This window comes from Eptesicus fuscus, chromosome 16, assembly GCF_027574615.1.
Source record: "Eptesicus fuscus isolate TK198812 chromosome 16, DD_ASM_mEF_20220401, whole genome shotgun sequence".
Lineage (NCBI taxonomy): Eukaryota > Metazoa > Chordata > Mammalia > Chiroptera > Vespertilionidae > Eptesicus > Eptesicus fuscus.
Genome location: NC_072488.1, coordinates 15965721 through 15985038, shown reverse-complemented (window position 1 = coordinate 15985038; position 19318 = coordinate 15965721). Strand labels below are relative to the sequence as shown.

Genomic DNA, 19318 nt, shown 5'->3' with positions numbered 1-19318 from the left:
ATCATTTATATGTATCAGCAATAAACTAAGTGTTATATAATTAATACTTTACACATCACATATATTACACATATTAAGTATATGTAATATATTAGATTTATATGTATAAAAGACACTATATAAGATATATTTTATTGGAGATATGTGTGTAATATGAGCAAAAATTGGGCTTTTTTCCTTCTGCTATGGGTTAATTTCATTGATTATTAACAAGAAACTCAGTAACATCTCTCTAAATTAGATGGGCAAAAAGAAAAAAATCACTATTCAGGGAAATGAGGGGTTGACATCATCATAATTTGTTTCCAGTTGAGGAACCCAAAGGACTCAGCCAGAATGGAGTGTATGAGCTGACCTGGAGAGGTCGGTTCAGAAGGATTGAAGAGGGGAAGCGTGCTTGAAGAGAGAGTCTCAGGACAGTGGGGAGGAACCCAGTGCATTAAGACATGCTAAAGAGATGATGGGTAGGAATCAAGTTTAAAAAGGACATGCCACAGCCCGGCTGATGGGGCTCAGTGATTGAGCATTGACCGATGAGCCTGGAGGTCACGGTTCAATTCCCAGTCAGGGCACATGCCTGGGTTGCAGGCTCGATCCCAAGTGGGCATTGAGGCAGCCGATCAATGATCCTCTCTAATCATTGATGTTTCTGTCTCTCCCTCTCCCTTTCTTTCTGAAATCAATATATTTTTTTAAAAAAAAGGATATGCCATATTAGGATATACTTATATTCATGGGAAGGGATGATACCTGGGCAAAAGCCTGACCATGAGCAGATAGCTAAATTATCCAGAAGACAGGGGATATTCTGTGCCTAGAATCACTATCCTCCCCAGCAAAGTGGTTTCGTAGAGTTAAAAAAAAAAAAAAAAAGGTAGACTGGGCACGTGTGAGTTGCTGACCTCCATTGCATAATCCCAAGGAACACGTAAAGAACAAAGGCTCGGGAGACAAGACAGTGTGGGGCCCAAGGAGGAAAATTCCAGCTAATCCCCTTGGTGTTGGTATTGGAGGCAAGTTACCAAATGCGGACACCAAGGAACTTACGGCCAACATTTTTCTTTCTACTTGTAAAATTGAAAGTAAAATCAGTCATTTAGTACTTGCACTGAACAAAAGATTTCCTACTGAATGAAATGGATCTAAAATTAATTCCCAATGAAAAAGAAACTCTAAAGCATGCTAAAACATTATTTTAATAAGGATCACACATTGAATGGTGGAACCTCATTCTTGTGTTTAACTATGAAATAGTTCTTACTCGAAAGAATAGATGTTTCCAGAAGGAAACATGGTATTCTATCAAACAGCTAAAGTACTGATGACCTAAATATTATTTTTTTATGAAAATCACCACATAACCAAATTGGCTAAGTGTAAAAATTTTATCTTTAATATTATTTTCAAGTTTAGCTGTTGTATTTTAGGGAGAAGTCTCCCAGCATGATACTCACCATCTTGATTTACGTTTCATGTAAAGGTTACAAAGCTACCAAAATTGAACTTAAAAGATAAATGTATCTATGAATCATAAAGGTAATTTATTTTTATTATTACTTTTTAATAATGAGTGGATCAGATCCTATATGAGAAAAATAGGACCTTTTGGAGATGTCTAAAATTATCTGGTCTACCAAAATACCATCAACATTACACTACCCTGTGCCTTACCAGTTCTTTCTGATCCTACCCATCACCAAAAGTGGATCATAATATTTAAATTTTCATTTAACCCTGTCTGCTACAGTATAAGTTATGGCTTTAAGATTGCAATGGCCCTGTGAAAATTTATGCATCTTCTCAAATATGCAACTGGGCAAACTTTTTATGTCCATCCCACACCAGTGACATGGAGGCCACTCCTTTGATAATATCATGGTGCCCAGTATTTGCAGGGCATGTTTCTTTCTATTTCATTTAACTCTGCTTGACCCTGAATGAGAAACTGGTGACTTCTTGGTAAAATTAAGGCACTTATACAGATTTACTCTTTCGGGACATCAGGTAATTATGTACCAAATTGAAAGTTAGAGACTAATCCACTTCTTAATATTCAGCTCCCACCTAGAAGTTCATGGGGACTTTGGCAGGGTCTACCCTTGAGTTACTGAAATTACCTCCATTTCTAATTGGAGAAATGAAACACAATGTTCACAACAGAACCTGATAAGCACACCTTCCATAAATGAATGAATGAGGCAACCTACACAAGGTCTAATTACTGTGCAAGTGGTGAGCGGCCAATCATTAGGAAAATGCATGGCCCAGCAGGGACTTCTGATCTCACTACACTTTTAAACAGCAGCCTTAGAGTCCCAGAAGTGATGATCAACTGTAATAGCTCTTCTTGGCATTCAAAAGGAAGCCTAATGTTACACAGAATTGGAAATCTCTTTGCATGTAACTTTTTTTACAGTTCACCCTTCTTTGTTCATGGTTTCCACAGAAGTGACAAAAACACACTGTGTTATTAAAAACTAACTTTAGAATCAGAGACAAAAAAATAACTAGCTGCCGAAGTTGTCCCGTGTACTTGTGTGGCCAGGGATGAACGTGAGTGCGCAGCTGAGCATGTCTTACCTGTGCCTGGAAGGGGACATTTCTCACAGTGGGGGCCCCAGGCCTTGCCCACGCTACAACAGCAGAGCTGCTTGGTGAGGTGAACAGACAGAGGGTGCATGCACTGCCTTCCGGAACTGACAAGTCGGTAACAGGGCCCCTTCTCTTCCGAGATCACAGGGGTATCCGCTGAAGCAGAGAGACAAGGCCCCACGTCACCCAAGAAACAACAAAAACCAGATGGACTTTTCACGTAATAGTAAAAACAACCGTAGAGTCTGGATCAGAAGCCACACTTCCGAATACGTCTATCTAGATTTAGGACAGAGCCTTTCTTCATTTAGAGTCAGTTTACCAAATGAGTTTTCCAGTTCAGTCCCTTCTTCCATTTTAGAAAAAGCATTAAATCAGGTATGTGGGCCTAAAAGTGAAAAGAAACAATTTCACCCAAAATCTACCTGCCCAAACAGACCTCATCACCTAATAGCAAAATCACTACACAGCGGTCTTTTTCTTGTAGATGGCCGTAACAGAGGTCGTTCTAGGGAAGAATTTGGTGAGCAACCAGGCACTATGGAAGCTCACAAACTGAACACAGCTGATGCTGCAAGCCAGCTGTGGTTGCTCTCTTTGCTTGGAGGACAGTGAGAGCTTGCAGGGCCCCATCGGATTTCACCCTGGGACAGTGAACAGGGAAAGGGCAGCAGCAAACCCTCTGACCTGCAGTGCCCCCAGGGCCCCCAGTCCAGCCAGACAGCAGATCAGAGAAGGAGCAGAAGGATGGGCTCAACCCTGAAGAAAAACATTGCAAAAGCACACCAGCCTACATTCCTCCAATACCTAAATCCTATTCCTGATGGTCCTTCTACTAAGTTTAGTAGATAAGACTTCTTGAATCTAACCGTTACACCCTCTGCTGGGGAGAAAGGACACATATGTGACGGCTCAGTAGATGCTACAAGAAAAACCCCAATTAAATCGAGATGCTATGTAGCAGAGTGAAAAGGTCTACCACCTATCAATATACCTTAAGGGAAGTCACTATGACTCGTTATGATGGTTAAGTTTATGGTCATTTTAACTAGGCTAGGCCACGGCACCCAAATATTTGGTCAAACACAGGTCTGGATGCTGCTATAAAGTTGTTTTGTGCTTTTTTTTTTTTTTTTGTACATGAGATTAGCATTTAAAGTAGCAGACTTTGAGTAAAGCAGATTACTCTCCAGAATGTGGGTGGGCCTCATCCATATGAAAAGAAAAGATCTGATCTCCCCCAAAAGAAACTGATCTCCTCCCAAAAGAGAGAATTTTGCCAGCAGACGGCTGGGCCATCAAACTCAATGCCCACCATGTGCTGGGCAACACTACAGACTCTTCCAATGTTGCCATGGTAACATTATAGGGCCACACAATAAATTCTGACTATACTTTCAAAGACATGCTGCTCTAATATCAATTCAAATGTGAAGGATAATTATCATGAACTTGATCTAGGACCCTAAATTTGGAGGCACAGAACCCAGTTTTCAATCTCCAATGTCAGTTACTAGCTGTATGACCTTGAGAAGTTACTTAAACTCTCCTAACTTCAGTCTCCCAATGTGTACAATGAGAACAACACCTATCTCATCAAGGTGCTAGGAAAATTAAAACGAAATGATGTGCATAAACATGACTGGCTTTGAAGGGATTTGTCCTTCATCTCATGGCTTCCAGGGCTCTGGCAGAAGTTCCTGAGCACATCTTCTCTATAACCCTTTGTTTCTGTCAATTAGCACCAAGTCCATTGTTCGGGAAGACTATGAAGCAGCAAAGTCCAGGCTCAGAATTCTTTTATCTGAACCTATAGACACACCCCCTGCAGCGCTCATCCTGAAGCTCTTGAATTCTTAAGAAAATTAGTCGCTGCTCAGGTCAGAAAGTTTTCCCACTCTAAATGCAAAAGGTTATTATACTTTTTCTTGGATTTGCTCTAACATGTCCTAAAATTTCACCTTTCCCCAGACGTAGGTAGGGGCAGGCTTGGAGAACGCTGCTGCTGCATCCTGAGCTACACAGACAGAGAGGTGAGAGGCAGCAAATGCCAGAACCCTCCCACTTCCCTTCTTTGAGTTTGGCTAAGTCAAGGACAGAGAGCGGGCAAGGAGAGAAAGAGAAATGGTTGCAACCTTTGGCTGGAGTCAAGGAATTCAGAGGGTGCATTCGGGAACAGGGAGAGCTTCCCATTGCTCCTCGGCTGTTGCCAAGTGCATTTCTTTGAGTTCACAGAGTCAGCCGCACCTTTTATGGCCTGGGTACGGCCTAAATTCATGCTGTCTGAACAAATGTAGTCAATTTCCCTAAATTGGCTTGCAGACTCTCATCCATGGCTGTTTCTATACCCCTCAAGAAGGTATATTCCAAATGTTAACAGCAGCTACTGTGTGTGTGTGTGTGTGTGTGTGTGTGTGTGTGTGTGTGACCCCACTCTCTGCTACATCCCCATAACCACTGAGGGTACCATCTTGCCAATTTTTTTCCCTTACTCTGTAAGTATCACCTTCTTCCCTGATTCTTCTCATCTGTCTTCGGATTTTCCCCATCAATTTCGTCAAAATCTAGTTCACCAGCAAGTCCAACCGGATTAAACCAAGTCGCAAACCCTGAAGGACTCTACAAATCTCTACGATGTTACACGTGGTAAATTCCGAGGCAAGAGAAATAAATCTGCCCACTCAATACTGGTACAGAGCCCAGGTTATAACTTCAAACTCTAAACTGGAATATTTAACTAGCAACAAACATCTCCCAATACTTATCATTTCAGCTGTTGTAGCTGAACCATAAAATTGAGTTATTTTTTCAAATAAGAATGGATGGTGGTTTAATAAGTTCAGTATTATTTGGGCAATGACAGGGGAAAATAAATGCTAAGGAAATGTGCGAGTGTTTCAAAAATCGCATTGGCGAATTTCAACCATCTCACTAAAACCTGGATGTCTGCCCTTAACACTAGACATCCAAAGTTTAATAAAACACTTTGCGACCAGTTCTCCAAATTTACTAATCTTTAGCCTTAAATGTAGTGATTTCAACAAGACAAGTCAAATTATTTAAGGAAATAAAAACATTCACAACAAATTTTATATCCAAACTCTGAAAAATCTTTTACACTTAAATTATAAAGCTATTTAAAATATTGACTCATGTAATTCACACCAACCAGAAATTATCTCTAAATTTTCTGGATATTGTCAACAATGTGATTTTTTGGCCTGAAATTTCCAAATTCTTGCGCCCATTTTCAAACGTACCTCGTATGCAAACATCATTTTACAGTCTTAACTTTACCACTGGCTAAAACGATCCATTAACTGTCTGTCTGTTTGTGATCAGAATTATGTGAAAGAACATGGAAAAAAAAGAACTTACGTGCAAAATTTCCTAATCTGCATTCGGCAGTTTTTAAAGGAAAATAGTAGTAATTAGTAACAATGTTCCCAGAGACTCAACAAACTCACCTAAAAGGAATGAATGAGCCTGTCATTTTTATTTTATGACACCTGTTTTTCATGTCTGTGGTCTCAGCTTAGGGCACAGAGTTAGAGGCAAATGCACAGTTGAAAACAAACGATGGTATCATCATGAAGAGCATGTCTTAACCAAATGGCAAGTTTAAAACTGGGGCCCAGAGGGGTGCAGTTTAACATATATCAAAGCCACATTAAAAACAGATAAATAAGAATCAAACTTTGTAGGACAGAAATTAATGCAGAATTGTTCTTAAAATTATCCTAAACTTCAGTTGTATATGGCTTTGAAAAATCTGCATTGCTTACCTACATTGTAATAATGGGCACGAGGACATTAAAAAAAGGATAACCTTTAAAAATCTGCATTTGAGAATTTTGTATCTAAAATGCCTGCATCTCTAATTGTCAGGTGATGCAGTGATTATACTGGATTCTATTTCATGGTGAGAGAGTTTTCGGAGAAACTATATTTTCTGTCCAACATTAGCATATGTGGTTTGATGGAGGATTTTTACCCACACCAGATACAAGAGAAAATCTTAGAGACAATATTTATTAGGCAAAAGAGTATAACTTCAGGGATGCATTTTGGTGGCTTTTGAGGACAACGGAATAGAATATCCAAAACTATTTCCCAGACTCTCCAACTAAGAAAGTACAGTGAAACCTCATTAAATCAAACACTAGTGACTCAGAATTTGGACTAATTAAAAACAGAAGCTGGGAGAAAGTTGAACTCGGCCTAAATAATGCTTAAAATACTCATGAAGGAAAAAACGTTTCATCTCTCAGGTATGCTCACTGTAATGAACTCTCTTCTCTTCATCAAATCCATTTCCTCAGCGTGCTTGTTCTCTACCTTGACTTTTGGCTATTATATTTTTCTGAATGCAATAAAAATGCATTTTGGTTCTGTAACATAGGTTTATTGTAATATGTCAGCCCCGCTTCCTCCCTCTGGTCATTTTAATGAGGTTTTTCCTGCATATGTACAATATTCAGTTGACCACTGAGTATTTACCTTATTTTGGATAACCTCCCACCCCAATCCCTGATTCAAAATGAGAATAAAAAGTGATCATTACTTACGAACACAAGTTGTAAAAGTAGGATCCGGCCCAAATCCCATTTTGCAGGTACATCTATAGCTGCCCATGGTATTCAAACACTCACCATTAGGGCACACACCCTGTAGCTGGCATTCATTAATATCTGCAGGAAAACACAACTCTTTCAGAAGGAGCATTCACCCCCTGCTGGGCAGATTCTGGCTATAAATTGCATTCACTTTCTTTTTCATCATAATCTCTTGGTTATCTATATATATAAAAGCCTAATATGCAAAGTGTCCCCTCGGGACTTCGACCAACTGGGAGTTAGATCGCTCACTATGACGTGTGCTGACCACCAGGGGTGGCGCGGAACTAAGGAAGGCCCCAGCTGGCAGCCAGCAGCCGGGGAAGGAAGGCCCTGGTTGGCAGCCGGCAGCCGCTAGGGACCCTACCCATGCACGAATTTCATGCACTGGGCCTCTAGTAATAAATAAGAGATACTAGCATCTTTTAAATAATATTTTTTACTAATTTCAGAGAGGAAGGGAGAGGGATAGAGAGATAGAAACATCAATAATGAGAGAGAATCATTGATCAGCTGCCTCCTGTACCCCCACACTGGGGATCAAGGCTGCAACCTGGGGCATGTGCCCTGACCAGGAATCAAACCATGACCTTTTGGTTCATAGGTTGATGCTCAACCACTGAGCCATGCTGGCCAGGCAATGCGGGAAGCCACCCATTGTCTTCACTAGCAGAGAGGTGTGGACAAGGAACCCGGAAGGCTGGTGACCCTTGAGCTCTGGCAAAGGTCAGGGCTGTACACCCACTGTTTAGTCCAGACAATGGTAGCTGAAGCAACTTCCCTGCCAGACAGTCATGTAAATCCTTACTGATAAGATAGTCTGCCTCTTACTGGAAATTGCCTGCTAAGGGCTATAGGTGGATCCCAAATTGAATAAAAGGATGGCAAGGCCGGAGCCCAAGCGGAGTCCTTCCTCTTGAGCTGGGCTCCTGCCTGGTCCCCCAATATTTCCAAATTATTTCTTGTCTTGTCTCTTTCATTTGTGTGTGGCCCCTCTTCCGGAGCCCGAACCCTGAACCACGCGGAACGTGGGTCATTCACAAGGCAAGATGCTAGCACCTTTTAATGCAGCAGGTGTGAATGAATTAAAATGAAATCACAAGCTATCGAACATCTACAATTTATATGACAAATACTTATTAGGCACCTACTATGTATCCATTGCTGTTCTAGATACTAGGCATTTACCAGTGCACAAAACTGACAAAAGAGTCCGGCCTTCACAGAGCTTACCTTTTACTGTGAGTGTATGTTAGGTATGCTAGAGCGTACAAGGAAGCAAACGGTTCGCCCTGGAGACATTGACAATCTAGTCAGACATACATCTATGCAAAAAATTCACGAAGTGATAACGAGTTCAAGTTATCACAATCAGAGGAAAGGTCATAAACTTGAAGGTAAAGTATGCAATGGCCTGTATACACAGGAAGAGCTAGGAGAGGAAGTTGGAGGTAGAGGAGACGGCAGCATTGAAAAGCAGGTAAGACTTCGGGCATTGAAGTTGGGAAGAAGTTGGGCAGAAGTGGAGGGAGGGGTGAGTGATCTCTGTGGGTGGATGCAGGAGCATAAGCACAGACACCGGAGAAAGGGAAGGGGCATCAGGAAATCATGAGTCAAACCGTTGGCTACAAAAGAAGTTTCGGGAAAGTATATATCTGGAAAGAGAGCTGGTTAAAGCCAGGCTAGGTTTGGGTTCCACTTTATTAAGAATAGTGAGTACACTAAAGGTTTCTAAGCAGGAGGGAAGACATCATCAAAGGCAGGCTCTGGGGAAATTCATCTGGTCAGCACATGGCTTGGTGAGAAAAGATTAAAAGTTGGATCACTGAGGGAGCAATGCAAGTATGAGAATGGTGAGAAGCCAGGTTGGTGACCACAAGAATAATCAAGAAGAAAAGGAATAAAGATTACACACACACACACACACACACACACACACACACACACACACAGACAGCCCAGGCACCTTCAACTCCTTTCTCTTTGACTGTCCTACAAAGAGAAAGGAGTTGAAGGTGCCTGGGAGGCTTCTAATCCCAGAAAAAAGGAAGACATTGTTGGTTTTGTGAAAAGCTCTGAGGAGGAAGGAGGTAGATGAAGAGATCAGCGCTACACTCGAAAATCACACCCAAGAATAAATATCCAGCAGCAGGGGAGGAAAATTCAGGAAGCGAAAGGAAACCAGAGCTGGAAATGGAGACTTAAGGTCATCTGCCTGGTGGTTGCTCTGGTTCAAATGTTTGAAACTCATTCATTTCAAAATTCATATGTTGAAATCCAACATCAACATACAATGGTATCAGTAGGCGGGGCCTTTGGGAGGTGCTAAAGTCTAGATGGTGGAACCCTCAAGAATGGGAATAGCGCCTTGCAAACAGGCTCCAGAGGATTCCCAGTCCCTTCCTCCATGGAAGGACACAAGGGAGAAGCCTGCAACCGGAAAAGGGCCCTCGGCAAAAGGAGACCATGCTGGTGCCTTGATCTTGGACTTCCCAGCCTCTAGGACTGCGAGCACTAAATATCTGTTGTTTATAAGCTCCCCAGTCGGTGGTGTTTTGTTACAGCAGCCCAAACGGACTAAGACAGTGATCCAAAGGGAAACCAAAGTTAACTGGAGAAGGAGAGATAAAAAAATGTGCTGACTTTAAAAAGCAAGATTATAGAGTCGTTTGCAAAGGCAACTAATTAACAAGCAAAAGCAGAATGTGACAATTTCAAAATTAGCAGACATTTGTATTTTGGTGTATGAAGCTCAATGGTTAACAGACTTGGCTATTAGCATTTCCTTTTTCAAATAATACTCATTTCCTTCTATCATTAATTCTAATAAAGCTTTTATTAAGGATCCCAAAATATCAATTTTCTAAATTAAAACAACACATTGGTAGCAAAACTTTACTAGGCAGAACTGTCCCATAAAGAGGCACATACAGCCCCCAATAAATCAGTATTTGCTTATAGCTCCTATTCTAAGTAGCCATAGATATCTATATGGCCATAGTTTATCCAACACATGCAGTTTTTAATTTCATTTTAGTGATAAAATACGGTTTTTCAATGACATTCAAGTGACAAATTAACACATTTGTTGTATCCGCTCCACAGCATCCCAACTTGGGTCCGGCTGGAAACTGGTCAGCTAGATTACACCTGGCACAGCATAAGGCCCAGCACCTGACCGTCTCATTCCTTATCACTGTAATACACATTCATGCACGGCATAGAATTAACAATATTGCCCTGTAACTCATTCTCCTTAGGAAAGCCCGGTTGGGGCTTACATGGTATGAGCAAAGGCCCTGTTGTATGTCCCAAATTAAACCTCAAGTTTGGGTAACGAGCCAGCTGTGGTCAAGAAGGCCGGACACCATCTCCTCTCTTCCGTTTCTGCTCATGTCCCCACTGAGGTGCAATGACCGGCCTTCCTCTTTCTCTGAGTGGCCCCTCCTCCTATTCACTGGCTGCACCACCACACATTCCTGGTTCGCCTCCAGGGACCCAGAATCCTCCCCTTGCTTCTTTATCATCCGTCCCAGCCTCCCTGCGGGCTGGAGGCTACGGTGAAGGCGTTTTGTCCAGACATATAAATACCTGGTGCAGTGGTCGGCAAACTCATTAGTCCACAGAGCCAAATATCAACAGTACAACGATTGAAATTTCTTTTGAGAGCCAAATTTTTTAAACTTAAACTTCTTCTAACGCCACTTCTTCAAAATAGACTCGCCCAGGCCGTGGTATTTTGTGGAAGAGCCACACTCAAGGGGCCAAAGAGCCGCATGTGGCTCGCGAGCCGCAGTTTGCCGACCACTGACCCGGTGCATGACCACTGCCTGTGCCCTCTTTGACTCTCCTCAACATTGCCCACTGCCTCAACCATGATGCCATGGGAATGGAGGACAGGAATTAAGACTTAAAAAAAAAAAAAGTACAACTATGGCTATAGAGAGGAAGGAATGGAAAAATGCATGGGGAAGGGGAATCGTGTAAAGCCCTCCCTTTTCCTGCTATCACTAATCAGCTAGTGCCACTAGCACCGGCCACACCAACTCCCCTAATTTTGGCCTCAGTAACCCAGAAGCATGACCCTTTCTTCATGACACACTTTCACAGCTTCCGGAAAACCTCCCACTTCCCTCAGCTGCCTCAATTTATTTTTATCATATTCTCTAAAGTACCATAAATTAGAAATTAAATTTCTGACTTTTTAAAAATGTATGTACAGAAAAGCATATCAAACTAGATGAATTTTACATACACATAGTGTGAAGGTATATGCATGCATAAATGTGTACACGTTTGTGTGTGTGTGCACTATGTAACCACCACCTAGAACATGTTTATTGCCTGTGAAGTCTCCTTCGTGCCTCTTCCCAGTCAACATCTCTGCCCTCACAGGTCACTGCTACTCTGACTTCTATCACCATAGATTAGACCTGCCTGTCTGTGAACTTCACATAAAGGCAATCATATTATATATGTTCTTATGTGTGACTTTTACATTCATTACTACACCTGTGAGATTTATCAATGTTGTTACTGCTGTATTATATTTTATTGTGTGAAGCTATCAAAATTAATTTATTCATGCCAGTTTCGGTAAGCCTGGGTCCTCATTACTCTTGTATCTGTATCTAGAGGTCGGATTTCTGTGTCGCTAGAGAAGGCCCAGGTTTACTTTAATAAGTACTATCAAATACTTACCCAAAGTGGCTATGCCAATTTCCATTCCTGGTACCAACTGCTCCACATCCTTGTCAAACACTGTCAGTCTCTTTCATTTTAGTCATTCTTGAAGAAGGGTGGTGTGATCTCATTAAGGTTTCAACTTAGGCTTCCTTCTCATTAGCCATTTGGATTGAAAAAAAAGTTATCTTCTCAAAGGTAAATATCGATAGGAAAGTTGCGGGTTGATGAGACGGCTTCCCTTTTAGCTCAGGGAGGATCACTTGGTGATTCTCAAAAGGGAGGGTGTGTGACCGCCTGGGGGACATGTTGGGTTGTCACAAGGACTGGGGAAACTCGGGGGTGGACACTGGGAAGCAGAACTTTCTAAAAGTGTGGTGAAGTCTCCCTTGACAAAGAATTGTCCTGCCAAAATGGCAATGTCCTCACTGAGAAACTCCCACGGAGGTGATGGAAATAAGTGTCTATACGTGTAAAAGGCACCACTGTCTGAGGAAGATGATGGGGTGGGGGTGGGTGCTGGTTACATGTGAGGACTTGACTCAATGTCTGTATCTTCTATATCTGGACAGTCGCTTGCTGTCTCTGAGACAGTGCTTTGGCCATAGCGTAGGTGGGAGGCTGAGCTAAAAGCAAAACAGAGACTGGGTCCCCCAAATCCCTGAGTCTAGGGTTGAGTAGTTAGGAAAAATGCATAACAAGAGACTCATTAAATAACCTAATATAACACAGCCTTCCTATTGCAGTACTAGGGAAAGGAATAACAATCTAGTGAGTCAACAGCCCTCACTGTCACCCTTTATATTTGTATGGCACACCCTGCTTCAAGGAACTTCATAGCAATTCTGGATGGTGAGCTACACAATAATTATGTCTGCCTGATAGAGATAATTTTGTTCAAGATCATATTTTTTATAATTAAGGGGGAGTGGGGAAATTTAATGGGAAAACTATCCCACTACAATCCAGTTTTGGTTTAGGCAAGATGCTAAATTGTTAGCTCAAACAAGTCGCTTAATTTCTGTCGATCTAGGGTTTCTCTCTTGTAACACAAAGGGGCTGAAGCAGATAATCCCCATGATTACTTCTCCCTTAAATACTCTGACTTCAAAATAATCTGCCAGTTGCCAAGGTGGAAAAAAAATGTGACATTTATGGATAATATATTGTAAATCATGTAAGTGCCCTTATGGGAAATAAACACACTTTTATGTATCCTGTGTGTTTAATAATTTACTGCCTTTTTAGTGACGCAAGTTCATACAGGAAATGAGACATGTCCCGTAATCAACAGGAATTAGGCCCAAGGTGAGAACAGCACATGAAGATCTTTGTGCTGTGTGAAAATATGAAGCTCTGTGGTGATGCCACTGTGAGCATATTCAGTGTTTGCTGATGGACAGACATTCCATCATCAAACCATTTAGCCATGTAACTTCTCCTTAAAAGCAGAAAGAAATATCTCTGGAGGTAAATTCTTTCCCTAGCCAGACAAACCTTTTGGCTCTTGAATAGGGATCCCTTACTTGAGCTAAAGGAGGAATTCATTCTCTAAAAGGAGAATGAATTATGTATTTCTTAAACTTCCACAGAAGCAGCTGCACATTGGATACACATACCCTTGAAGTCACGTAACAATATTCCACATGGTACATACCTGCTTGGATACTATTAAAGGAGTCAAATTTTAGATCTTGGGTCTTTCTATTTTCCTTTTCTAAGTGATTTGCCTAAGAACACATCTGCCCATCTTCCTCTCCTGTCTCTACCTTGACTCTGTGCCTTCTTCTTCCTTACAAAGTCAAGTTATCCCTTGCCCATTCGTAATTTCTTTCTAGGTTTTCTAGGTGCATTGCCCTACAGTGTAAAATTCCCAAAGGCACCAAACAAATGAACAGTTGACAAATATATCTCTCTAGAGCAGTGGTTCTCAACCTTTCTAATCCCTACTGACCAGTAATTGTCCCATCATTATAGAATGTTAGATTCGATCATAAGAGGAAGTGAGCCATTGTGGGAGCAACTCCGTTCCTTCTAATTCTTCTCTCTTCAGGGTAACATGATAAAAGAATGATCAGAACCCAGAGAACAGCTGTATTTATTTCTTGATACACATATACTACACATGGAAGATGCTAATGGCACACACATCTCTGTTGGTCTTGGATTTCTGACTCTAGTCTACAAATACTGCATTAATTTCTCCTTGAAACATTCACAGTAACATGAATCCATCATGGCTTCTCCCATTGATTTCACAGCCCCCAGAGATGAAGGTCAAAGAGCGATTGGAAAATATAATGTGCTAATGACTCACTTCACCACTATCCTTCCTGAAGAAAAGCGAATAAAATAAACAGACATTTCCTTTTTGAATCCCGTTCCAGTGATTTGAGCTGAGTAAGAGGACACATCAGAAAGTGATTCTAAAATAAAGAGGAATGGGTCCCAAATTGATTTTTAAATGTTGAAATATGATACACAGGTCCAGATCAGAATTGTTTAAATTCTAACTGAAAGGAATGTGCCTACTTAAACTAGAAATGGCAGCAGGAGTTGCGAGAAGATGCCTTGAACAGTAAGATAGCCCCTTCAAACAGGAGAAAAGTCTATTAATTCCCTCTTAGCCACTGACCATTGTAAAACATGATTCGACCTCACATTAAGTATCCCACAGTTTCTGGGATTAAATGATTAAATACAGCAGAGCAGTGTTTGAATCTCAATCCAGTAGGCTAAATAAAAAGAACTTTAAACATCTTTAAGTGTCTTGAAGAAATAAATGATCAAGCCTGGTTGACTCCGATCTTACCAGGAGTCACCTATTGATGTTCTACTATTATTTCCCAAATATATAGCAAAAACAATGGATTCTAAGTTTCATCTTTACACCTACATTACTCTCATAAACATATTCCCTATTTTATATTCCATATTCCTGAGAAAGAAACGAACATCACAGCAAACGATTCCCTATTGATAATGGAACTGAAGGGAACTTTAGAGAGAGCACTGTGAAGGGATTCAGAACAGGCCTCCCCAGGAATGTGCCACTTTTGCAAGTGAATTAGTTTAAGATGAAGCCATATTTAATATAAAATAACTGGGGAAAGCCTAAATAGAAATGTCTAAGGCAGGAGTGGGGAACCATATTTCCTGCCAAGGGCCATTTGGATATTTATAATATCATTCACAGGCCACACAAAATTATCAACTTAAAAATTATGTTGCTACGAAAAAAGCTCCTAGATTTATTGAATTTTGAGTCCTGCTTGCGGTTGCCTTGGCAGGGCCAGACCAAATGATACAGCTGGCCAGAGGTTCCCCACCCCTGGTCTAGGGCCTTGGAGAAGGAAAACATACTATTTAACTGTCCCTTGTGTGTTTTCCAATTTGTAAAGAGAAGGAAATCAGGAAGGAGGGGAGGGACATGGTCAGTGGACACTCTACTGAGAGTGGGAAGGGAAATGGTACATCCTCTTCTAAAGGAAACTGGCACAGGATAAAGCGAAGCTTGGAAAACAGCACAGTCATAGGGTCCCATAAAGGTACTGAGCATAGTCATAGGGTCACATGAAGGTTCATGGTCACGCCTTGACAGCATTCTCTATAATAGGGAAAAATAGAAACCAGTCTGAAATCCAACTTTAGGGGAATGGGTAAATGCATTAAACATTAACTGGGATCCCATGGCAGCATTACAGTAATTTTGAAGATCATTTAATAACATCAGAAAGTATAATATATAAAGTAAAAAATAGTTTGCACAGCTGTCCATGAAATTTCGTGTGTGTGTGTGTGTGTGTGTGATTGACAGGAAATCTAGCAAAATGTATCAATTTTTGTAGGAGATGATGGAAATTTTCATGTTTCCCCTTTATATGTTTCTCTCATTTCTAAATTTTAAGCAACAGGTAAGAATTTTATAAATAGAAAAGACAGTGTGATTTTTAAAGGAATGTGTTTTTTAAATAGCATCTGTGATTTTTCTAACTAAATGGGAACTTCCCTCTGAAATTGTATAGTATTTAATTAAGTTCATAAAGTGCTTACGACATGCCACCTTGGTTTTCTAACTGTGTGAGAACAGCGATCTTCATAAGGGTAAGAATTCAATTACACTATATTGCTCAGTGTCCCTACTTAAGGCATCATTAAATGTCTGTAACACGAATGAGTAAGTGTATGAATGGCAGGTGGTCAATAAATTTATGTTGATAGATTGTTTACTTACAACAGATAAAGAAACTACCTGTGGATAACAGATGGTATAATTTTAAGCTTTTTCCTGAAAAGCTTTTAGATATACTCAAAAAAGAGTTTACAATATATACACATTAGCTTAACACCATATTCCAAATTTTTCAAATTTGAGGAAAAACATGATTCTTCAGACTGACAATGTACTGTCTACTGTGTAAAATCCAGATAAATCCATGTGGAGACACATCATGATAAAACTAGAGAAGATGGAAAATTAAGAGACCATCTCAAAAGAGAGAAAAGACAGATTATCTACAAAGAAAGTATAAAAGGTAGAAGAGTCAGATGATATTGGTATAACAATCAAAATTATTGTTGAACAAACTGTTAACCTAGAATTGTATACCTGACAAGTCTCATAAAATGAGCTCAAAATAAAGAGCTTTCAGACATATAAAGGAGTTTTCAGACATATAAAATTCACACTTCTCAGCTAGTCTCACTGAAAGAAATGTTAAAGAATCTAACCTAAAAAATATACAGTTAGCAAATAAAAATACAGGACACCGAGTTAAATTTGAATTTCAGGTACACAATGAATGCATTTTAGTGTAAGTATGCTCCCAAATTATCTGCTGTTTATCTGAAATTCAAATTTAACTTGCTTTCCTGTATTTTATCTTGCAAACCTACCTCAAAAGAAAACAAGAACCTAGGAAGAAAACATAGGATGTAAGAAACCATGCTGAGTGCAGAAATTGATAAAATGTCAGTAAGTTCATATACCTAACAACTGTATGGGGGAAAAGCCCTTTCTATATTTACATTATACCTTCAAAAATAATTATGAAATGATGACTCTCATCTAAGGCACAAATTCACTTTCTTTTAAATATGCGAGTTGTCATAAATGGTCCTTGGACATTTCCATGTTAAAAGAAGTGCCACTGTTTTCCCAGCATGCATCACAAAGCCTGTTCTATCGGTTGTACATGGTGCATGCAATCAATCATAGGAGCCTTGCCTTAAAGTTACAAAGCACTTCATCTTACCATGCCTGTCTGTGTTATCCCAGCACATGCCATAGGCCACCTTCTCTTTTCCAGCCAAGCAGGTTTTCTTGAGGGACTCACCTGCACTTTCTAGTCTTCTCAAGACACTCAAAGACCAGCCTTCATGTGCTCACCCTACTGCAGTCACAATCAACTTTTCAGGGAATCATTAAGAAGTCTGAAATGCAAGCTAAAACCCAGGCAAGCTCTTCATAACCAAAATGTCCCAGGAATGGCTTACTTATATGGAATGTTAACCAAGACTGGCGAGTCTCATTTCATGACCCAGAAATATGCCCTTGAAAACAACGTGCATTATCTTTCCTATGGGCCCAATAAAATTCAATTTCAGATGCACTTTGAGGAGCTATCTAAAAGGAGCCCTACAGTGAAAGTTGTGATAATGAGCATTATTGTGCCTACTGTATCTGTTTTGTACATGTGTTATATTGAAGCATAATAACCAGTGTAATAAAGTGATGCCAAAAGAAAGCTATGTGGACAGCTCTCTCATAGTTGCTTTCATGGGCTCCCTGGGAGCCAGCTAAAACCCAGCTAGCTGGGACAGTGAATAAAGTAAATTACATGCTGCTGATTCAAAGTGATTTAATTATACTAAATCCAAGGGCAGGAACGATGTCTTATTCATCATTCATTACATATCCTAGGTCTGCAGCTCAGAAGCCCCATGCCAATTAATGTTGGTGTAGTATTGAGTATTTTTAAAAGTTCTCAAGATTATCTATGAAAATGGAATATACATACACTGGATTATAAAAGTGTAGACGCCATCTAGTTGTTTATTTTGGCATTGCCCACAGCACCTGGACACATGCAAAAATGTAGAAAATAATACTAAGCTGATTTTATACCTAAACACTCCTGCATCACGTGATTTTAGTAAATCAAGAAAGAGATATTTGCTTTTAATAAAAGATTTTACTAAATAGATCAAGCCCCAAGTACTTTCAGAAATAAATTCTGCTTTTAAAACTTAGGTTTACACCTAATTTAATAACTCATCTCACACCAAAGTTACAGATAAGAGAGAGTATTCAAAATTCGGGGTGAAACTTAGCTTTCAAGTAAAGCAGAATAAGCGTATGAGGTTCCTATTGTCATCATCGCCGTGATATATTATTTCACTTAATTCTCATTCAATATCAGACCTGTAGCATAGTCACGGAATGACAAATGACGCTCTCAATCCACAAGGAAATAGAACTGCATTGTTTGTTATGAGAAACAAAGCAAATGATAACAACTCCAAAATGTTGAGGGCAAGTTTGAGAGCTCCATGTGTGTATATGTAATAAATCATTCCTCTGAAAAGATAATTGCAGTACCACTAGAAAGAAGGGGGGAAAAAAAAAAAACACACCCGACTTTGAGGGCAATTATTTGAAAGCTCCTCAAATTAACTCGGGCACAGTTGGTTCTTTGTTACTGAGCACATATTAGTGAAAGTTGTATCATTGGAGAAAATAATGTCATTCTAGGTATTAATCACTTTAATTTTAAATGTGCTTGGTAAGCCGAGAAGACGTGAGACTGTAGGAACAGTGTGGAATGCAGAAGTAATTAGATGCTGAATGGGCTCCTTTTGAAAACTGCAGGATAACAGAACCAAAAAGCTTCAAGGCTCTAGGAAAACGGAGGGTACGTATGTAACGTGAGAAAGTTCTGTTTCATTTCACTGACCAATCATATCACAGAGTGAGTGAAACTAAGCCCTTCTTTCAGAAACAATTTTAACAGATTATGTGGAATGAAATCATAATATTTTAGGAGTCATTCTTCTAGTGTAATTTAGCGGTGGCTTCTTGAGGCACCGTGAAATAGAGTTTTCTGTGATACTTAAGTCTACAATCTGTGCCAAAAAGTATAACACTGTTTTTGCAAATATCCTCCTGAGACAAACATAAGCCAGGATTTGGTGTTACTGACCATCAGTGCAAATGACCGTTTGATATGCTCAGTGTGAACAAAACTTGCTAAGGGCCACTTCATACCAGCCACACCAGGAGAGGGGGAAGAGCCCTCAAGCAAGTACTGTGGAAAAGACTCTCCATTCTAACGTGTGAAATGAGATAGCAAGTGGCTACCTGCAAATTTTCACTTCCACTTCGACAGTATTTTGATAACTACAAACTCTTAGAACCTTGAACCAGC

At 40.2% G+C, this 19318-nt stretch overlaps 1 protein-coding gene across 16 annotated transcripts in view; it reads right to left on the bottom strand.

The window, feature by feature from the left end:
- LTBP1 (latent transforming growth factor beta binding protein 1) overlaps positions 1-19318 on the bottom strand; it is a 349094-nt gene that overhangs the window by 113520 nt on the left and 216256 nt on the right. For all 16 annotated transcript variants that reach the window (XM_054727794.1, XM_054727797.1, XM_054727796.1 and 13 more), the window contains 2 exons: positions 7161-7283; positions 2581-2748 (listed from right to left, as the gene is read on the bottom strand). In XM_054727794.1, coding sequence (XP_054583769.1) covers positions 2581-2748; positions 7161-7283 — 291 coding nt within the window. The remainder of the gene's footprint in view (positions 1-2580; positions 2749-7160; positions 7284-19318) is intronic.